This window comes from Cygnus atratus, chromosome 17, assembly GCF_013377495.2.
Source record: "Cygnus atratus isolate AKBS03 ecotype Queensland, Australia chromosome 17, CAtr_DNAZoo_HiC_assembly, whole genome shotgun sequence".
Lineage (NCBI taxonomy): Eukaryota > Metazoa > Chordata > Aves > Anseriformes > Anatidae > Cygnus > Cygnus atratus.
This window is the reverse complement of record NC_066378.1, coordinates 9,909,283-9,929,946: the sequence shown is the minus strand read 5'-3', so window position 1 is coordinate 9,929,946 and position 20,664 is coordinate 9,909,283. Positions and strand designations below refer to the sequence as shown.

The 20,664-nt window shown below is 36.0% G+C and overlaps 1 protein-coding gene across 4 annotated transcripts in view; it reads right to left on the bottom strand.

The window, feature by feature from the left end:
* Positions 1-94: 94 nt before the first annotated feature.
* The window catches only part of RIMBP2 (RIMS binding protein 2), a 140,529-nt gene continuing 119,959 nt past the window's right edge, over positions 95-20,664 (bottom strand). For all 4 annotated transcript variants that reach the window (XM_050714129.1, XM_035564898.2, XM_035564897.2 and 1 more), the window contains 8 exons: positions 19,603-19,720; positions 16,414-16,566; positions 13,327-13,511; positions 10,886-11,054; positions 7,222-7,325; positions 5,272-5,343; positions 3,967-4,101; positions 95-1,598 (listed from right to left, as the gene is read on the bottom strand). In XM_050714129.1, coding sequence (XP_050570086.1) covers positions 1,410-1,598; positions 3,967-4,101; positions 5,272-5,343; positions 7,222-7,325; positions 10,886-11,054; positions 13,327-13,511; positions 16,414-16,566; positions 19,603-19,720 — 1,125 coding nt within the window. In that variant the 3' untranslated portion in view covers positions 95-1,409. The remainder of the gene's footprint in view (positions 1,599-3,966; positions 4,102-5,271; positions 5,344-7,221; positions 7,326-10,885; positions 11,055-13,326; positions 13,512-16,413; positions 16,567-19,602; positions 19,721-20,664) is intronic.

The window sequence follows — 20,664 nt, the reverse complement described above, 5'->3', positions numbered from 1 at the left end:
GCATGTCTCTTACCATTTGCGTCTAGTTCTTTAGAGAGGGAGGGACATCTAGCACAATAAGCAGCAGCACATACAGTAGATGCACAAAACATACTGCACTCTACAAAATATCAAATTATTTATTTATATAAAATATATTACACAACAATTGTACACATGCACACACCCACACGGTACTTTACCACAAATTTAGGCCATTTATTTTCTTTAATTAAATGGTATAATCTAGCACACAGTATCTTACAGTAATTTACAATATTATCTGAAGACACAATGGGGAAGCTTTGATCATTCATTTATAAACCTTCCATAAATTACAAAAAGAAAGGCAGTCTGAAAAGTATGTATAAACAGTAAAAATAATTTACAAATGGACAAGAATTACAAAATAGTAACAGCCAATGACTGCCATCAGTGTGTAAGATTGTTTTTATTGAGATGCCAATATTGCAATTAATATTTTTATCACATTTTGCAGCCTTTTTACTGGCTACGGCTTGTGTATATAACAGGGTTTTTGACTTTAGACATGCACTTAATCTTTAATCTGACATCAACAGTATGAAAATGCCTTTTAACTTAGGACTGCACCTCCACCAGAAAAAAAGGTGGGAAGTAAAGGTTTCTTTTATTTTTTTTATGGTAATTTAGAATAGTGAACCAGGAACTCCAGAACTGAAGTTTGTGATGTTTGTATGATTGAAAGTGAGGGTGAGGCTCTGAACAACTTAGACTGTATCTGATTTCAGTTTAGTGAATATGTTGACAAAAGAAACCTATACGAGAGTTTTGGTTTGGAGAGGAAAAAAGAAAGAAAGAAAAAAGCATTTTGCTCAGTACTTTCAAACTCTCAAGAGTTGTATCATACATTGAATGGAATTAGCAACATCATATTTGATCTTAAATTACTATGATTTAGGGAAGATGAGGACAATTGAATACACAGTACATACAAAGTATATGTTGAATATTTATTAGACAGTACAAATCATTGTGCATTAATAAGGCAAAACATCAAGGCTGATTTAAACTAGGAGTTTCAAGACCATTTTTTTAAATGATTAAGATTAGACAGAATGGGGTGATCTCTCTTGACCAGCAATCAATGAACAGATTTTTCTTTTTCACCTGACCCAGGGTTAAAGGAGACTAAAGGCTAAGATTTATCCAGTGCGCTTGCAGGTGTTGAATAGACTTCAGCTAAAATCATGTTCTTCCTGTCTTAATCCCACAACCTGCTTTTTTCTTGCTGTTTTAAGCAATTCACATGATTCTATTGATGTCAGAGTTAAAAATGCAAAGGTTTAATAAAGTTGTACTACATAGTCATGAAAGCCCTAGTTTTGACATTTAAAAAAAAAAAAAATACACAGACTGGAAGCTTTACAAGTTGTCCAGGAGTACATGAATCATTTCACTGCACCAAGTTTTTTCAGCAGTTTCTTGCCTTTGGAAAGCAGCCCCTTTTTCTTTTTCGAGGACATATCCCTGCCTCTCCCGGGACTACCAGAACCCATAGGTGACGTAGGTGACCCAGAATGGAGATGAACTGTGGGGGATGGTGCTCTCCTTGATGTACCTGTATTCTCAGGAGGAACCTATTAGGTACATTGTTATAATTTATTGAATGTTTGAAAGCTTAAAAGCTATTATCATCAAGAAAGTTGGCAACGTTATTTGTCCCATTACCCACTTAACCAAAAGGGCTGGTTCATTTCTTCTGTGTCTTAAAATATGGGCGTATAGCAAATATATAAATTTTGAGAAAAAGTATAAACAATAGAAAACATGCCAATACAGCCCTAGTTTGCTTATACTTTTTTAAAGAGAGTTGGCTACCCTTCTTTTGCTATAGTTCTGGCCACAAATGCCACAAAACGGGTTTTGCAGTTCAGTACTCTGCTAGTACAAAAATGAAGAGGGACACATTCAGCTATAGATTTAAGAAAAATAAACATATTAATTACTAGAGATTATCACTCTATAGAAACCAAGCTGTTTCCAGAAGAAATTAGTTCAAATGTTACATGATCATACCTTTTGTCCTTTAAATGTCTTTTCTTTAAAATTGACTAGCATACTTTATATACATATTTGATAAGATGGCACACTGGCTTAAAAAAACAAAAGAAAAACAAAAGAAAAACAAAAAAAGCTAAAATGAACCTTAATTGCAATCAAAGAAAGCTTAAAGACCCTGACTGCTCGATGTGTATGCTGCAGCTATGAGGTTGCTGAATGAAGGTGAATACTTGAACGATAATGACAGCATTCCTAAATATTTTAAGAGAGTTACTTGTTTTAATCATCAAAAGCATTTGAATGAAAATGCTAAAACTACTTACACTCATCCTATCCTAACTACAGTGCCCTGCTGACAAAATATAGTACTATCTGTTGTTATGATATTGTCGTATTAGAATCCATGCTTTAGGGACCTCTCTTATCGTGTAGTTCAAGGTAAAATATTAGCAAATTACTGGTGTGTGCAACAGCGAGTTAAGCAAAGGGGCTTCAAGCCTACTTTGATTTTAAATCAAGGTCTAATTCTAATGAAAAAAAAAACCAACTTGGTAAAGCACCCCAACGTACACCTGAAGATACCATATATTTAGTCTAATGCATTCATTGCGTGAGCTGCATGTTTCGTATTGACACTTGTATTGCATTGGTAAACCAAACAGTTGCTAATATTTTAAACGTGCACTTTCTAGGAAAATCCAAGTAAAGTGTACCATATGTAGGTTTTTTTTTCCTTCTTCCAGAATTGTTAAATAGTCAGTCTTAAGCAAACTGAGGTATAATTGATCGTGAAAAACATATTTTAAGGCAGATAATTTAAGTAGCTATATTTGACTGTAATGAGTTTCAAAACCAACTCTACTCTTGTACACTACAGTACACACTAGCTTACGTTTCATTTGTATGTTCTTTAAGGGTTGGGGGTGTTGTGCTTTTCTCTGGGTATAGGAACTTGGAATTTTTATATCCGAGGTTGGCTAACAATGCAATATGCAGCTTTTGTTTGTAGGGTAGTTGGACATCAAACTCGCCTTTCTATGTAAACATAAACATTTAGCTCATGAAGAAATATGTTCCAAATGTTGACCTTCATAAATTGATTTGGATTTGTCTTTGTTTTAGGATTTGTCTCCTAAAAAGCTAAATTGACTTAACTAGATAGAGCAGAAGCATACAGCCTGGTCTTCTGTGGCCTCTCATTTTGGAGACATATTTCTTTTTTTTCCCCCACAATTAAGTTTCAAGACTTGCATTAGATAGCCAGGTAGCTTTAATTGAAATCTCTATTGGTATCTTCAGTTGCTCACTTACGTGAAGGCTACATTGCCTTATTAAGGTGTGAAATGAACACTCTTCTTCTGTTTCCAAGCAGATGAGCAAAGAAATAAAAATATATATAAAATATATAATATATAAAAGTATTGCAGTGATGAAACAAAACCAAAAATGAGACACTAAACATGATTAGTTTTTCATAAAAGAGATGTCTCTGGGCAATTAATCAATGCCAGTTAGAATAGGAAATCATAAGAATTAAAAGACTGAACACTGTCAATCAGCTGCATTTACTATTTGTATTTAAAGGAATCGTTGTACCAGTCTCATTCACAAGAACTTTTGCCTTCATCTAGCTACTGCATATAGTAAGAGTCATTCAGAAGCATTAGACAATTAACTACTTTCACCAGGGACAAGCTGTATAAGCTCAAATTATAATTGAGATTCTGTAATGACTGCAATCAAATGTTAGATTTAGATTCTTCATTTGTAAGTGTTCCAAACTAGTGGAAATCTAGATAAAGTCATTTTTCTTTGTTTTATATATTTTGAAAGTTAAATAATTTAAAATGGGGAAGTGGATTTAAAATGTTAAGTCACGTCTAAATTATGAGACAGAATGGAATGGAAAATAAAAATTTAAGTTTTCCTTATTTGGTTGCTTACCCTTTTTGCTTTTGTACGCATCGGTGTATCGTGAAGATATCGCGAGGGTGCATCAGATAGATAGACTTCAACATCATCAGGCACTTCTTCAAGAAAGTTGGAAGGAACCAGCCCCTTCTGTCCATTAAGTTCACCCTATAACATGATGAACATTTCAGTGAATTAAATTAAATGCAGGTTGCCAAGAAGGTAAGGAAATACTTTGACTACATTTCAAAGCCACGGAGGAAGAAGAAAGAGCCATCTAAGGTCACACAAGCTGGATATTCCTGTTTCCGTTTCTGTGATTGATTTGACAGTGAACACTATCCATTGAATAAAAACAGATGAGCACGTTTATCTATAATTCAGGGTGACACTAAGACATGAATATGCTTTGAGTACTATAGTAGTTCAGTCGCTCATCCAATTTGCTATATACAGATTGTGACACGGTGCTTTTTTCATTTTGGTGTAGGTAATTCTGAACTATGACTTGAAAACTCAAAGTGGGTTTGTATGTGAAAATCCTCATGCTGTTAGACCAACTTGCACGCTCAGAGTTCCAATGCAATGAATGCGTTGACACCTGGAAATCACAAGAGCTTTTGTGCATAATGGTGAACAAATTAATCCCTGCATTATTTAAAAGCAATAAGAGAAATGATAACTGAAATCCCCTGCAGTTTCTAGACTCAGGTCCTTAGGACTGCAACATCAATGATGTGTCCTAGGCTTCACAACCTAAAAGCACTTCTGAGGCAATCAAATTATTCTTTTGGCTCTCAACAGCAGTGACTTACAGAGTTGGAAGAGAGAGCTGGGCTTTTTTTTGTGGCTGTGCATGTGGAAAAACTAAAGATCAGGATGCAGACTGGCAGCTACTACTGGAATATTGTCTCTCAGGATACAACTCTTCTGCTTTAAAGGAATGGCAAAGTAGCGTGATCAGCTACCCAGTGCTCAAAACTGAACTACTGAACTATTAATTTATTTTAATTTTAATTTATCGTAAGGCCAGGCTGTATGGAGGTTTTTCTCCCAGATGAAGTGCCTTTCCACTAACAGTCATTCACATAGATACATGTGATCAAAATATACGTTTTCCAGCAAAGTATATAAGGCAAAAATATAAAATGCCAGAGACAGCTTTGAGGTACATCAACAGCAATCCCTAAAAATGCGATGAAGTGGCAAGTAAGCCAGCATCAGTACTGTTCTCTTAGGGAGGGCAGTCTTTCAGGTTCCGCTCTACCGCACAGCTGTGGGAACAGTGAGGCCCAGAGCTGACAGCTTGTAGCAGTGACCAGGCAGAAGCCAACTTACATAGTAAAATCCATCTTCATCAATTTCACCGAAGACAGTGATAATGTCCCCTGTACAGAATGTTAACTCAGCCTGCAGAAAAAGGAATGTGACAGTTCGTGTTTTGTTAGCCAAAGGTTAACATTTATTCTTTATTAACAGTAACGCCATTAATATTTTTCCCTCCCTTTTGTTTTAAGACAGAATTGGCAAAACTGACTTGAAGAGCTTTTTTTTTTTTTTTTAGAATGCTAAATCTAGGCGCCTCTGTCTTACTAGGTTCTAGACAGCCACAGGACTTGCTGCAACAAACACGCTGAATGCAACCATACCCAGGAGTTGCTCAAAACTCAGCTGCATGAAGCTGTGAGCAACCTGATCAAACTTTGAAGCCAGCTCTGCGCTGAGCAGGGTGGTGAACTCCATGGCTTCACAGGTCCCTTAACGTCACTCAAGAGGAGCAAACGGGACTAATGTCTACAAGACAAACAGATGATGTTGATTTCTTTTTTTTTCCTTTCTGAAATATGAACTGAAATTGTGGGGCTAAGCTGGATTCTGTTCAAAAAAGGTGTTAGAACAGGCATCTCCAGTCTCTAATCTGCAAACAATACATTGAGCTCTTTAATTGCCTGGGGTTTAAATGTAATTTAATTAGTTTTTAAATTTCTTTTTTAATTTCTTGTGGCCATGGGAAGGAAAGAGAATGAATAAGATGTTTGCTATGTATATGTTGCAATTATTTGATTTATTGCCCCAACTATTTTGTAACACCATAATTTAGAAACAGATTTGGTTCACCAAGAAATATAGGACAATGCTGGCTGAGTTTTAATGTATCAAGTCCCAATTGTTTCAAAATTCACTTTCTTGTTTAAAAAAAATCCAAATTGTTCTACAAAGAAATTTTAAAAAGTATATTAAAAAAATAAAAAGCAAAAAAACATTTTGAATAACCATGGAAGCTCCTAGGTCTTCAGTATTTGATTTAGCGCTTTGAGTGTACCCTGACATTCTTACCACAGTGCATATATAAATGAAAATCGCATCAAATCTTGGTTGAGGGACTTACCATGTAACATCAAAGACAATGTAAAAAGTGATTCCATTGTTGCTGATGACAAATATGGAGAGATGGGAGAGTGCATGTAGGTAAATGGAAGATAAACCCATAATGAAGATCTAGCTAATGCTCAGTTGTTTAGATGAAGATCTAGCTAATGTTCACTGGTCGCTTAAGATATCTTTACATTGTTATAAGAAAAAAAAGGATTAAAGACAAGACATACAGTCACAAAAGCTCAGATACATTAATTAAGAAAAAAAATACAATATATTATGAATGCTGTTCCACTGTGCTATAAAGTTCTGGTTTGCATTGCAGAAGAGGGTTGATGTTTTGAGGAAAGGTAAAGCGTGGTACAGACATTGGAAAGCGTGCTTCACTATCAGCTTGTCAGTGTGAGCTGGAACACTTCTCAAAAATAATCGTCTTCTTACACAGAAACATACAAAGAAAACTTAAAAACAATAAATGGAAAATAATCATTCCCTACTATTTATAATTCCATGCTTTTTTCCTTATAGACTTTATATATAGAGACATGCGCAGACACACACACATTGCACAACCATATATCTATAATTGACTGCGTCGACCCATATTAATAAATATTACAAATTGAGGCCGTGAGCAACCTGATCTAGTGGGTGGCATCCCTGCCTATGGCAAGGGGGGTGGAACTAGATGATCTTTAAGGTCCCTTCCAACCCAAGCCATTCTATGATTCTGTGGTATTTGAACAATCAGAAGTCGACTTGTGCAGAATTTATAAGCCTTTACTATATATACATCTATCTGAAAATATTTGACCAATGTTTGTAATTCTGATTTTTTTGATTTTACCAACTACATTTCAATTAAATTAGGATTCCACAAATGGTGAACACAGTAAACAGTTACATCAATACCTCTACATCAACGTTAGGAGAACTTTCTCTTGGATCATAGTCGTACAGTGCCACCATCCTTCTTGTAGATACTGAATGTTGTCTGGCACTCCGTCTGTTTCTTTCTGTTCCAATCACAAGGAGAGGAAGGGAAGGAAAGCTATAAAAGTTATTTTGAACACAAAACACAAGGTGCAATTTTTCCCTGGGTCACATTCACAACAGCGCATTTGGTATTTCTCTAGCACAGTGGTAAGACACCATGGGTTACCAAACCTATTAACATAGATGAAAGTTTCAAAACAGCATGTGCATTTCGTAAGTAACTGAACAGTTGTCTTGCCCTCTTTATTCTAAGCCCCTGAATCCCCACACAGTATATATCTGCAAAACTAATGTTCTGAAATTTACTGCCATTCTTTGTTGGAAGAATCAGAGTTTACCAGGGTATGTAAAGGTAAATGCTCAGAAGTCAGGTTTATTTCATTTTAGTAAAACTTTTACTATCTACTCCCCTCCCCGCTCCCCCCTCCCCCCCCCCAATCACAAGGAGTGTTGTGCTTGGAATTATTCCTCAACTTTCTGCTGGGAGACTGGAATGAGAAACAGACACTCTCAGCTGTCCCAAGATAAAAGAGGTTACCCAATATGTAAGTGGTCTGCAGTATTTTCAAGACTGACTACAAGAACCCATTCTCAAGTACTGTTTAAGATTCCTTTGTGGGGGAACAGAAGGAAAAGAGTAAAATAGTTTACAGGAACCACATGACATGTTTACTGATTGCTACTTAATATTTACAGAGAAGTTTAAAATGGGCCACATTTTAAATTCGAATGATTATTAGCATGATTCTTGCAGATGATTGCTGTAGCAAAGAAACATGCTTGTTAGTGCTACTTACAGACAGGCATTGAGGGCAGGTCTGATGAGCATTATGCAGTGTGACAAAGGAAACGTGGGGTTGGGAGGCACCCTATGATTGCTCTGGCAGGAGGGTGGGCATTAAGGGTTCAGCTGATGTAGGAGCAAATACTGAGTGTGGCGTGCACTCGCTGCTTTCACACTGCCCACCAGCTGACACTGAAGCTTTCAGAGATCACCTACTTCTGCAGCAGGTGGATTGGAGTTACCTTCCCAGCTACCGTTGCAAGGGATTTTCACAGAACACAAGGACAGATCCAAAATGAAGGCATGGACTGTAAGAGATGCGGGACCCAATTCCCCTGTTTCCCAAACACTTGGATCAACCCGTGTTTAAGTGATTACCTCAGAATAGCACTTTTCATTTCGGAGTACGTCTCTGGGGCAAGACGCTGCCCACAGTCCAGGGTCAAGGGCCCCTCTATGACCAAGAAAAGAATCCAGAAAGGATTCCGTATGTATTTGCTATGTGACACTATTTTCCGACTGCTGGTTTCCAAAAGATCAAAGGCATTAAAAAATAAATAAATCTAGACAGCTCAAATAATTTCAGCTACTTTACAGCTTGAATCAAGTTATTGTTTCTTAGCACAGACCTCTTTTAGACTTTCTGGATCTGCGGTGTACAGAGCGTGTGCTCTCTTTGAAACGGTCACAGTTGACTTCAGGAAAGGAATGCATACAAATAAAAGAAGAGAAGATGTGAAGCTGTTCAAAGTTCTGCTTTTAAGGATTTAATGTGGGCAAAGGATTAAGAAAATTATAGTCATATGAACACAGCAATGTAAAGTGTTTGATATGACATTAAAAATATGATCAACAACATGAGACAGACTAGCAATTAGAGCCTGCTTCTGCTAAAAGATCCACATGGGCAGCCACCGTGACAGTAAGGATCTGAGCACATGGATCTCTTTACTATTCAGAATTTGTATTTAGTTTAAAATTAAGCCAAACTAACTGCTCTCCCCAATCCATTAATGAGTGTGGTTTTTGTGTTTCTTTTTAAAAATATTTATTTATTTACTTATTTATTTTTTATTGTGACTAACAATTTAAATCCATAATAAAGAAAAAATATATGGTACTTTTGAATTGCTAAAATATTTAAAGGTGAACTGCTGGGGGTAGGTTGCTAACAGTTCTCAGCAATGTCTCAGAATAAAACTCAGTGCTTAGAAATTTTGCCCTGCCTTACATTTTTATCTCAAATTGTCTCCCTCTTTCCAAGATAAAGACTTCCTGATTTCTCAACTATTTCAGAAGCCACTGCAAGTTGAGTGCAATGAAAAAAGATGATATTTGCAGAATATAACCCTTACACAGCCAAAAATTAAAATTACAGGGAAATACACAGATTGGTGGTTTCATTTTCACAGGTGTTCTGTATCAACATCTTGCTGACTTCAGTAAGAAGAGCACTGAGCAGGACTCACAGCAGTAAGTTTCAAGCATAACTGTTTAGGAATATATTTTCTGTATTCAGGTATGTCTTCATGATAGAATTAGAAAAACATTAGACACTTGTTAATCCCACCAGGCCTTCAGTTGTGTTTACAGATGTAGCCACAGCAGGTTAGGTATCCAATTCCACTAGGCTTCAAACGATGTAGTCCCATGTTTACATCTACTTTGCAGAATAATGCTGTGGACAGCCAACCTACTCAGGCACATCTGTAAGTCCCACTGTCTGCCTGTCCCACATTTTTGAAATGTATGTGTAGGTGTATGTGCTAAACCTGGAGGAGCAGATGGGCAGTGGGGTTTACAAGTGCAAAAGTGGGAGTATTTGTTGTATTACCATGGCATAACTCAATTAATACACAAATTTGAAAATACAGCAACTAAGAACTTAAGTCACCCCTTCCCTTTCATGGGGTATAGCGATTTTTAAAATATCTCAATATCTGAAGAAGGAAAAAGAAAAAATTGTCTCACATTTACTAATATGTTTTTGGATACAATAAGGTTTTATTCAATCTAAGAAAACAATTGTGGAAGACTTTGTTTCTTAGCAACCACTTTTACAGTTCACTTTTAAACAGGACTGATACAGTTCCAGCCCTATATACTCTCTGAATTACAGTGAAAGGTTTAAAACATATTGAGATAGTTGTTTAAAATTTACCTTTAGAAGGAAATGTAAATTAAGATACTTGCATCGCGTGCCTCTGTACAACACTGAACCGATGACGTAATGCAAGTGGTTCATAATGCAGAATCATTTGGCCAAATTCTGCTTTTAAAGGGGTTTGTTACTGCAATACTCATAAAATCTCATAATATGTATTGGTATCCCAAATTATATTATACATAACCCTTTGCCACCATCCCTTTAAATTATTGGTAAAGTAGGAAAATGTAGAAGAGTAAAAATAACAACAACAAGTGATTCATTTTATGCTTTGCAGCAGTGAGCGTATCACAAAGCACTTCAGCACAGCACACTCCAAAGCACAGGGATCTAGTTCTGTGTCTATAAATCTTTCAGGTAAGAAAAAAACATTTTTTTTTTTAAATAAGAAAAGAAAGTAATGGGTGGAGTAGTGAAGATAAAAGTCCTTATTTGTGGCAAAAGGTGTGACCAAGATCAAGTATTTGTTGAATAATTCAGATACTGACACAGAATGTATCCCATAGTGTAGTAAATTGCTGTAAAATTCAAATGCATCAGCATATAATAAAAACAAAAGGCAAAGCAGATCCAGCCAAGTTAATAGCACCCAAAATTAGGTGAAGTGATGCATATATACTTTCCCTTACCTATTTTCTCTACCGGTGTGTTCAAAGGAAGAAAACCTTGTTTTAGAAGCTGATCCATCATCTCTTCATCATCTGCTTGGATCTCAGAGACCATATTACATGGGATAAGGCCAATTCTTGTACAGGTTTCTCCACGATAGAATCCATCGGCATCTTTGTCCCCATAAACCTGTCATTTAAATAATAAAAGTGTTGGTTAATAAAGGTTTTAGTATTCAGGATTTTTAATAAAGACAGAACAGTTATCAAGGTACAAATAGGTAATTACAGTATAGATGTGAAATTAGTTTTTTACTACTTTGACTTACATTACAAGACTGGAAATGTTAATTTGAATTTTGACTTCGGTTTCTTAAAACAGAAATTGCATTTTTTTTTTTTTTTGTTAAAAAATAGTCATCTGAAAGTCATCAGTTTCCCCATGTGTTAAGTTAAAAGTATGCTTAACTATTTGCATAGATGTTTATGGAATTATTCATATGGCACTGCTTCTTGGTGTCATATGAACTATATTCAGTAAGAAGCATTTACAAAACTGTGCCCAAGTTTTGTTATTTTGATTAGAACTTGTATATGATCAAAAATAAATAAATTTAAAAATGCCTGTTTAATACCTAATAATACTTGATGTATATTCTTACTTAAGCTCCGATAGTGTTTTTCCAGAAGACATTAAGCTACAAGAATAGCATGAGCTTTCATCAATGAGAACAGGTAAATCCAAAATTTGTCTTAATTTCTAAAAATGCAGTCAATTCATAAAGTTTGCCAGTGATACAGAGGCCTAAATCTAGGACTGCACAAGACACAAAAAAAGAGATATTCTTAATGCAAAACTGATGATTAATTTCAGATTGTTTCCTTTTTTCAGGCAAAATCAATTGCTTTCTTTTCTTTAAAAACAAAAAAATCCAAACCAATCCCTTCAGTTCAAATCACAGTTTGTAAAAACTGACCTTTTAATAGCTTTCTCAAACAGGAATCTTTTTCAGTTTGAATCAAAACATGTTCATAACTTACCTGGCACCATTACTACTTCACACAACACAGCATGTGCGACTGTAATGTACGGACAAGACAGACTTCACACAACTGCTCAGGTAATGTACGAAAAGTATTTTGGAAATGCAAACCAATCCACATTCACAACAATTCAATGAGAAATCAAAACCAGTAGATCACAGTTATTACCATGGTCCCAGATATAAAGTTAATATCAGGATAAATATCTGATGTGGGGACTCTCTAGACTTTTCAGTGACAAATGTACTATCAGTGAAAAAAATAATTAAAATACCTGAATGAAACAAACATTGTTGCCAAAAAAAATAAGTTCTTTTTCATATATTTCCATATTTGGGGCATAAATTTATATCATATCATCTAAAGAGGTAAGCAAAATATTGAACCAAGTATTTAACATATTAACATTAAAAAATTGTGATTTTGTGTACAGACATCAGTGACAGGATCCAATCCAACACAGTGGAAGGAAGTATTTTAATAGCTTAAGTAACACTTTTTTATCTTTAAGCAGATAGTTTTACAAATAAGTGTATATATTTTTAGGTTCGGTTTCAGATCGTACTTAAATCTCAGTTAAACTGTGGACTACCAGCAGCCCTTCCTTCTCCCCTCCCTCGTTTCCACCCATTCTGCACCAGATAGCTTAGATACAAGGCTATGGAAAGAGATGCTTACACCTGCTGATTCAACAGAAAAATCTGCTAGCTTTTCAAAATCAGAACAGCAAACTGAACCAATTTGCCTCGCAGCTGCACAATCATAATGAGGCAAGCTGTGACAGAGGGCATGCATAAAGACATGGATGGAATCTAACACTGTCTGCCACCTGAAACAGGCTGATTTATCTTCTTCTCCCTCTTCAAGGAGCAGCTTGTGCACCTTACACCTGAACAGCTAGAAAAGGAAGTTATTTTCCCAGTTTCAAAAGAGGATGACTTTGGAAGAGAAATACCTAATTTTGGACCTTATTTAATTTCAAGTGTATACGTGCTAGGAGGGTTCAGTGTTTAAAAAAATACAGTAGCTGTGGATACATACGGAGGTGCAACACTAAGCATTTTTACAGTACCTTTGCAGTAAAGAGGTCAATTTCTGAAGCAGTTTTTCCTATAGGGTTTGTGGCAATAGACACAGGAGGCCTCAGAGTCACAATTTTCGTCTTTGCATCTAAATCTCAAATTGAGTCTTTCCCTAGCTACCTAACGCAACTCTGAGATTTCTTCCTATTGCCTAATTATATTTAAGCAATTAGCAGTAGATATTAGGTTCCAAATCCAATTAGATTTACAGCCTGAACCTCTGGACGAAAAAAAAAATCTTGGACTCTTGTCACACAAGTTGCGCTCTCCACTGGAGACAAAGGACATGCTGTTTGTAACAATGGGTCCTTCGTTTCCTTTGTTTTTAGATCCCACCTTAATGATCTGTCCTTCTTTAAATGGCAGCTCTTCTTCTGCAGCATCAGGATTTGGGGACATTGTCAGTGGATCATAGTCAAAGAGTGCAACAAATATTCGAGTAGAAATATCTTCTGTGCCAGGATCTGTTTCTGATTCTTCATAAATATCTGGAGAAAGATGGTCATGACCACCATAGCCATCTATGAAAGTAAATTCAGAAAAGAGCAATTCAGTAATTTGGCCTCATTTTTTCAACTATTTCAGTTAATATTTGAAAAGTGTTTGGTGCTTCAGTGAAAACTTAATGCATGTCCTATCAAGTTTGGCATTTCTTTTTTTTTTAATTAGCAAGTTGTAATTTTTTAAGCATATTCAACCTGCATGCACTGAACGTGGTGTTAATCTACACCACACTGACATTTACACAAGTGAATACAGCTCAGGTAAGAAAGCAACTTTTGTTAGGTTTACTATAGTTTGCTATACATTAGTGAAGCATGTTAAGAGTGACATAATGATGATTCTGATAGGCGTTAACATTACTGCAAAAATAACCATGCTTTGGATCCACCTGTTTTCCAGCACAGCTGCTTCTGCTCTTCATGGACACAAGAAAGCACATCCCAGCTGTGTTGACATACCATGTTTTAGGTATGAGGTTTAAAACATGGTTATAACCTCTTCTCTCCAGACAGGTAAGAAGAAATATATTTCAGTAGTGTTAGTTGTGTCAGGGATGGAACTACACTACTATTTTGCTTAAACACAGTCAATAGTTAACATCAACAGCAATGCCCCAAACCCTCCCGAACACTATAAAATGTGATAAAATCCAGGAGCAAAGGTTAACTATTACTGCATTTAATTATACGCTCATTAGGAAGGATCATCCATGAACATCACAACACTTGACACTGTACTGTTCTCAGGCCACTGCAGGGTACCAAATCAATTAGGACTTAAAAAGTAAGAATGAACTTTTTGTCTCATAGCTTTCAGACATTTCAAGTTACCTGGAGAAGGCATTTAGTCCCTGATTCAACAATATACGTGAGGATGGACTTCAGTAAAACTGAATTAGTAAACTAGGCCAAAATGGCTAACAATAAGTGTTTTGTTGACAGGTTTCAAATGCTTTTAATTTTGTTTTGAAAGAGCATGTAGCATTACTTTCTCCAAAAACCTTGCTCTTTCAAGACAAATGAAGCTGAAGACCCAAAAGCACGCAAAATCACAAGCCACTTCAATAAAACTTATTTTCCAAGTCCCACTAACTTAAATGGGAGTCAGATACTTTTGTTCTTTGCTGAATCAATACTTATCATCCAGTTTGCAAGATCTTTCACACAGATAAATTGAGAATATATTATGAACTACAATGAAAATGTAATTTACCTATATCATTTTTTTTTCAAACACATTAATACAAGTTTTACTGTAATCATCTCTTATAAAGACTACCTTTTTTGGTAATCATTTGAATATTTAATATGTAATATTTCAGAAAAAAATAATCTTCTTTTTGCTTCAATTCCAAATTTCATTCAACATTTGACACATTTAAACTACCAGAAAAAAATTCAGAGGGTCACAGCTTTAAGGGAACAGCTACTGACTCTTGGGTCCAAAGTGCAAGAAAGAATGTGAGTAGGGAAAAATGCAGAACAGCAAAAGGGCAGGGAAAAATTCCAGCCAAGAAGCTTTATGCAGGCACAAAGCACGAAAAGGGTGTGTGAAAGAAGTGCACATATGGGACAAAAAGCAATGGGACACAGGGTGGGATTCTTCTCTATTCTGTTCTCCTCTCATAGTCATGTCGCAGTCTGTATGTGGTTTATACTCGGGCCCACCAGGCAACATAAAACAGGTGGTTGAAGGGGTGGGATATTTTGATTGTTAATTTTTAAATTAAAAATACCAATGTTTGCATCTGACTTCAACTGTGATTAATAGGAGTTAGGTGCAAATATGAATTATAGCCATATGTATCCCAGTTAAAAGCACTAACCTGTAATAATCTGACTCATGATATTGAAGTTGGCTTCACTGAATGAGAACACAAATAGTCTCTTTATTTTCTCATTAGCCACTTATTCTCTTATGCGGTATATATCATACACATATATAATTGTGTATGTAAAATCTTAAATCTTTGGATGCAGCCAGCCAGATTCCCAACCAATGTCAATTTACTGTAGTTGCATTGAACTCACTAGCTATACACAAGTTGGTGATCTGGTTGTAAGTCAGATATGTTTGCTTTGAAACCCAGCATTAAATTATAATTTACTTAACTTTCAGGGTCCATTTGCTTCATTTCAGAAATCAGAAAAAAAAAAAAAAAGAAAAGGAAAAAAAAGAAGTGTTTCCTAGATCTATATATGGCCTAGGCTGCTTTTATGGGTTAAGTGTTAGACACTTTAATTCACTATGTTATGAATTATGAAAACTGAGTTGTTGATCATGTAATGATTTCTATGTTGATGAAGCAGCAAATACTATCAGTAGTGGGTATAATTACCTTACTCGTGTAATACAAGCTTGTTATTATGATGTAATTATACCTAAAAATATGAATACTTTTTGTCTTCACCAAGGGACAGAGCCAAAGGCCTGTGTGATTAATGAAAAGACCCTGAATCATCGTTTAGCCCAAGCCGCAAATCAGATTAATGTTTGGTAACAGATTCCTATTATTGAACATGTAAATCACATTGTGATTTAGCAGCTACTGTTTGACCCTGTCCAGTCTATATGAATCAAGTGAAAATGTGCTCATTTTGATGAATGGTTGTTCAGGTATATACAGTAAATATTGACTGGCATTAGTAGCAGCGTAGCTTCACAGAGGTTCATGCAATGCAGTGTGCTCAGACTCAACTGAGTATGGAAAGGTGGCCGCACAGCAGTTTCAGGACAGAGGACTAAGGGCTGTTGTCCCTTACAGCTGAGCTGGAGAAACTTACCTGACAGCAGACAGGACTTAAGAGCTAGTTCCCCTGGCATTCTGCATTGCATGCAATGTTGTCATACATAACCGCACTTGTTAACACGCAGCTCTAAAACGTGTCTGTCATAAAGGATGAATAATGTTCGGCATACCGTATCTATATTCAGAGGCCATGGTACGCTGCTGAGGCCATTTCTTGTGTCCACCAATGCTGCGATAATAAGCTTCTTCTTTTACAGGTGAAATATTTCCCTCACTACCTGACCGAGACCGACCGCCTTCACTGTTACTGTCCATTGTAATTTCTACGAAGAAAAAGGGAATGATCTATTAAAACATATTGTATAGTCGCCTTTGCGGAGGCTCCTGCGGGCAAGTTTTGCCTATCTTCTTTACTAACTTGCATATAGTAGGAAGGCTAAACACTGTGTAAGCTTTGCCAGATGTCTCAGCCTCTAGAAATCCTCCTTCAGCAGGGAAATGTGTATCACCTTTTCTAAAGCATCTAATTTTTTTTTTTTTTAAATTCACATGGTAAATATTATTTGTTAGATCTTTGGATAGGAATCATCTGTTATTATGAGGTTTAAATAATCCTACCTGACAGATCTGCAAGGTCAAGAGCACTGTAAACTGTGTTTCACCTTCTAAAGTATCAACCTAAAAACAAAAATTAATTAATTTACTTAAATCCTACCTGCAACAGTATACTAACCCAAAGTATTTATAGCTTAATGGAGAAAATACTTCAAAGAATTTCCTAAGAATTTAAATTCTGGAACATTTGGAGAAAGATTTGATCTTTGGAATCTTGACAACATTACAGCGTTGAAGGTCTTTCCCTCTAATTTAACTTGCCACTGCTGCTTTGAGAACTTCCCATCATTAGTGAGGCTGAGTAACTTAGCAAATACTCCAGGCATACGTGTAAAGGAATAAGCCACTGCCAAGAAATTTGGAATCCACATTTTTGAGCTGTATACTGAGACCAACAACAGTTTCACATATTTAAGCCATCTAAATTTTCATATTGTAATGACAGAACCATCATAATTTCATTCTTCCAAAACCCTACTTGCAGCCATTATTCATGGGAGACTTCCTCTCTTTCAGTGGGTTTCTGAACTTGCTTCAAGTTTATTCACCACTCAACTATATGCTTTTGTGTGCCATATTTTTAACTCTCTTTACTTATCTGACCTGCTGATATATTTCATGTCTTCTAGATTTTTTTCCCAGCAAGTTTCCAGGAAGCAACTTTTGTGCAGAGTTTTATCTAGTGTTTATATTAGCTTCATTTATCCTCAAAGTGATTTACTATGGTATGATGCTGAAAGTGAGAAATAATGCATACCTATCTTTCAGCAATTTTAATCACTAGTCTTTCAGTCAGAAATTAGGACTCTTGAAATCTAAGGCAGATTTGCCCTTCCAACAGCTTCCCAGCATTTTTTTATTATTATTATTTTTATTTGTTGTTAGATATTGTTCTTAATGCTCTGTAGTTTGCTTGTTATCAACATTAGACGATGTTGTAATTTATTCCAAATGGAATCTCAAAGAGCACCTGTGGATTGTACATAATTCAAAATACACTAATTCGTTCTTTTAGCTGCACTGAAAAAAATAAAATCTGTGATTTTAGTTTATTAATCTGCTTGACTGATTATAAGAAATTAATTTCTTTATCTGATTCCTAAACTGTTGCTATTGAACTGCTAAACAAAAGAGTCATTATTTGGTGGACTTTGTATCCTACCTTTGTTGACAGAAAGTGAGTTCTGATAAATTTAATCACCTCCCTTATTTTTTAATTACAATCACAATTAAAAGGAACCCCAAAGGAATAATTAAAAAAAAAAAACAAACTGTCTACTCTCTTACTATTTATAAAAAAAAATAAAATAAATTTACACATAATATAAGAGAATGAATTTGGACACAAAACTTGGTTTAAGTAGTCCAAACATAAGCCAGGAATCTTTATTCCTGAGAAAAACAGGCTGCTTTCAGTCTAGGAAAATAAAATTAAAAAAATCTTACAGCCTTAACACCATCATCTGAATGCTGTTTGGTTCAGCTAACAATAACGCATCAATAGAAGCACAGGAGCCTCCCCGGAGTTGATTCTCCCCCATACATTTTCATACCAGTGTAATTCCATTGATATCTGTGACAATTATCCTGGTTTACAGCAGGATGTGCGAAGAGAATCAGGCTTCTGAACAGCCATGCTATACTGCAAATGCTAAGAAAGTTTCATGCATTACAGCTCTGCATGTGTTGTGATCTACAGTTTCTTTCATTAATAATAATTACTATACACCAAGTATAAATATAATTGTGTCCACTAGGGGGATTTTGCTTTTAATAGACAGTACACTTCTGGCATTTTAGTGTGACCCATGAAAAGGGAAAAATATTTAAGATTTAAAAGTAAAAGCATTCCTTTATGATCAGTCTCCTTCCTTCTGATAATCCCCATTTGTGATGTCGCTCATCCACATAAATGTCAGGTGAGAACATCCTGACACTGCTTCAGGCTCCTCCTGATGATATTCACAAAGTCCAGGTTAGGGACATGAACCTAACTGGTTTTACATCTTCATGGAGTAATGTTCTGTTAATAGCTCACAGAATTCTTTCTGCATTTGTTTTGCATGTGTTTGCTAATTTTTCAGTGTGCATGTTCCTTATTTGTCAGTCTAGAGTGCAAGTTTTAACAAATATGCATTTTTCCATAATGTCTTGATTCCATTATCTTTTCTGCACTACTTTTTGGATTTTCTGGTATACATCAGCATATGTTTTAAGTCATAAGTAAACCAGAATAGGGATGAAATATCAAATCTAGTAAATATATGCAAGTTCTACTAACTTGTTGCATTTACCAGCTTCCATTTTTTTTCGTGCTAAATTCCAAAAAGTAGTCAAGAAAATGGAAAGTGAATGCAAAATAATGGTTGATGAATGGGAAGATGGATGGATGAATGGATGGTTGAATGGGTACATTTATTTTACTGATCATATGCCTGCCTGCATTATCATTTGTTTTGGTAAGATTTGATAGTATCTAACCTTAACCAAGCTTAGAAAAGCTCCAACACCCATTAAATTCAATGAAAACCATCCCGGTGATGTTGATGTCTATTGATTCAGCCCCCTGAGACCCCGGTATGCTTACATTTAGCTCTTATTTAGATGGAGATGTTTTTAGTTCAATTTCATCTCATTTAAGTAACTAAGAGAAACCATGGTTCAAGACAAGTGTCCATTGCAAGGACCACCTTCCCAACTCTGAGGCTGCAAAGAACAGAAATTCACCAATCTGTCCAACTAACCAATGGAAGGGACCAACATTGGTCGAGACCTTTGTGGCACTGCACTGCCATGAGAGGACCTTCGCCCTGCATGCTCCGCCCTTTCAGGCCGTCCTGCAGATGATGGATTACCTAAAAGCTAAAAAACAACAACAGAAAAAACAGGTTTGTAAGTTACATGCATGGAAACATTATGGTTATATGGTTGGACATTGATCAGGTCAATCGCATTTAGAAGCATAAGCTCTAAAGGCAACTAAACTTAGTTTTTAACTGAAAGGTTAGCTGAAAACTAAATACTGTTGCCTGGCAAACCTGCAAAAGAAAAAATGGTTCCCTGATTTATGGCAGAGATTTTGCAACCAGCAGTCACATATTGGAACAAAAAGAAAAGAAAAAAATAATTTTGGAAACATTCTTTTGCCTTTGTTGTTGCTACTATGACGTTATAATCTCCTGAAGAGTAGTGCAACCAGTTATGAGAGCTGATGATATCAGGCTACACTGAAAAGGCAAGCATCTCTTTGTTTTCAGCTATATAGCTTTGTCCAGTTCGCAGCATGTGAACAAGTGTATATCCTTCTGTCTTTGAGCACACTGCTTTTCTATAATGGCCTTCGACTGTTAAAGCCTTTTAGAGGTTATTGAAACACGTAGAAGGGAATGTAGACACACTTCGTCTCACACCACAGCTGTCTCTTTCTGTTCACTTGCAGAAACCGTTGCTATTTTAATAACTAAATGGTACTATTTTAATGCTTTCCAGAGTTCCTCATGCAGCCAGTGAAATTAACACAGCTTGGGCATTAATTTTAATGGGACAAATTTTTAAGGATCGTTTCAGAATAAACTGCTGGGCTAGAAGAGCAGGCAGCTGATTTCTACTGTTACATGAAATACATTTGATTTGAGATCTCCACTCTGGATTGCTGTAGACTGAGAGGTTAAAGAACTTGTTTGGTCTTTTGGGAGCAGGGAAACCTGTGGATGCGTCTGTCAAAGCATGGAGACTCTGCTATAGACTAATGGACAGAAATGCAATTAGGCAAGATCACGCAGAGGCATCCTTGAAAGATATGGAAC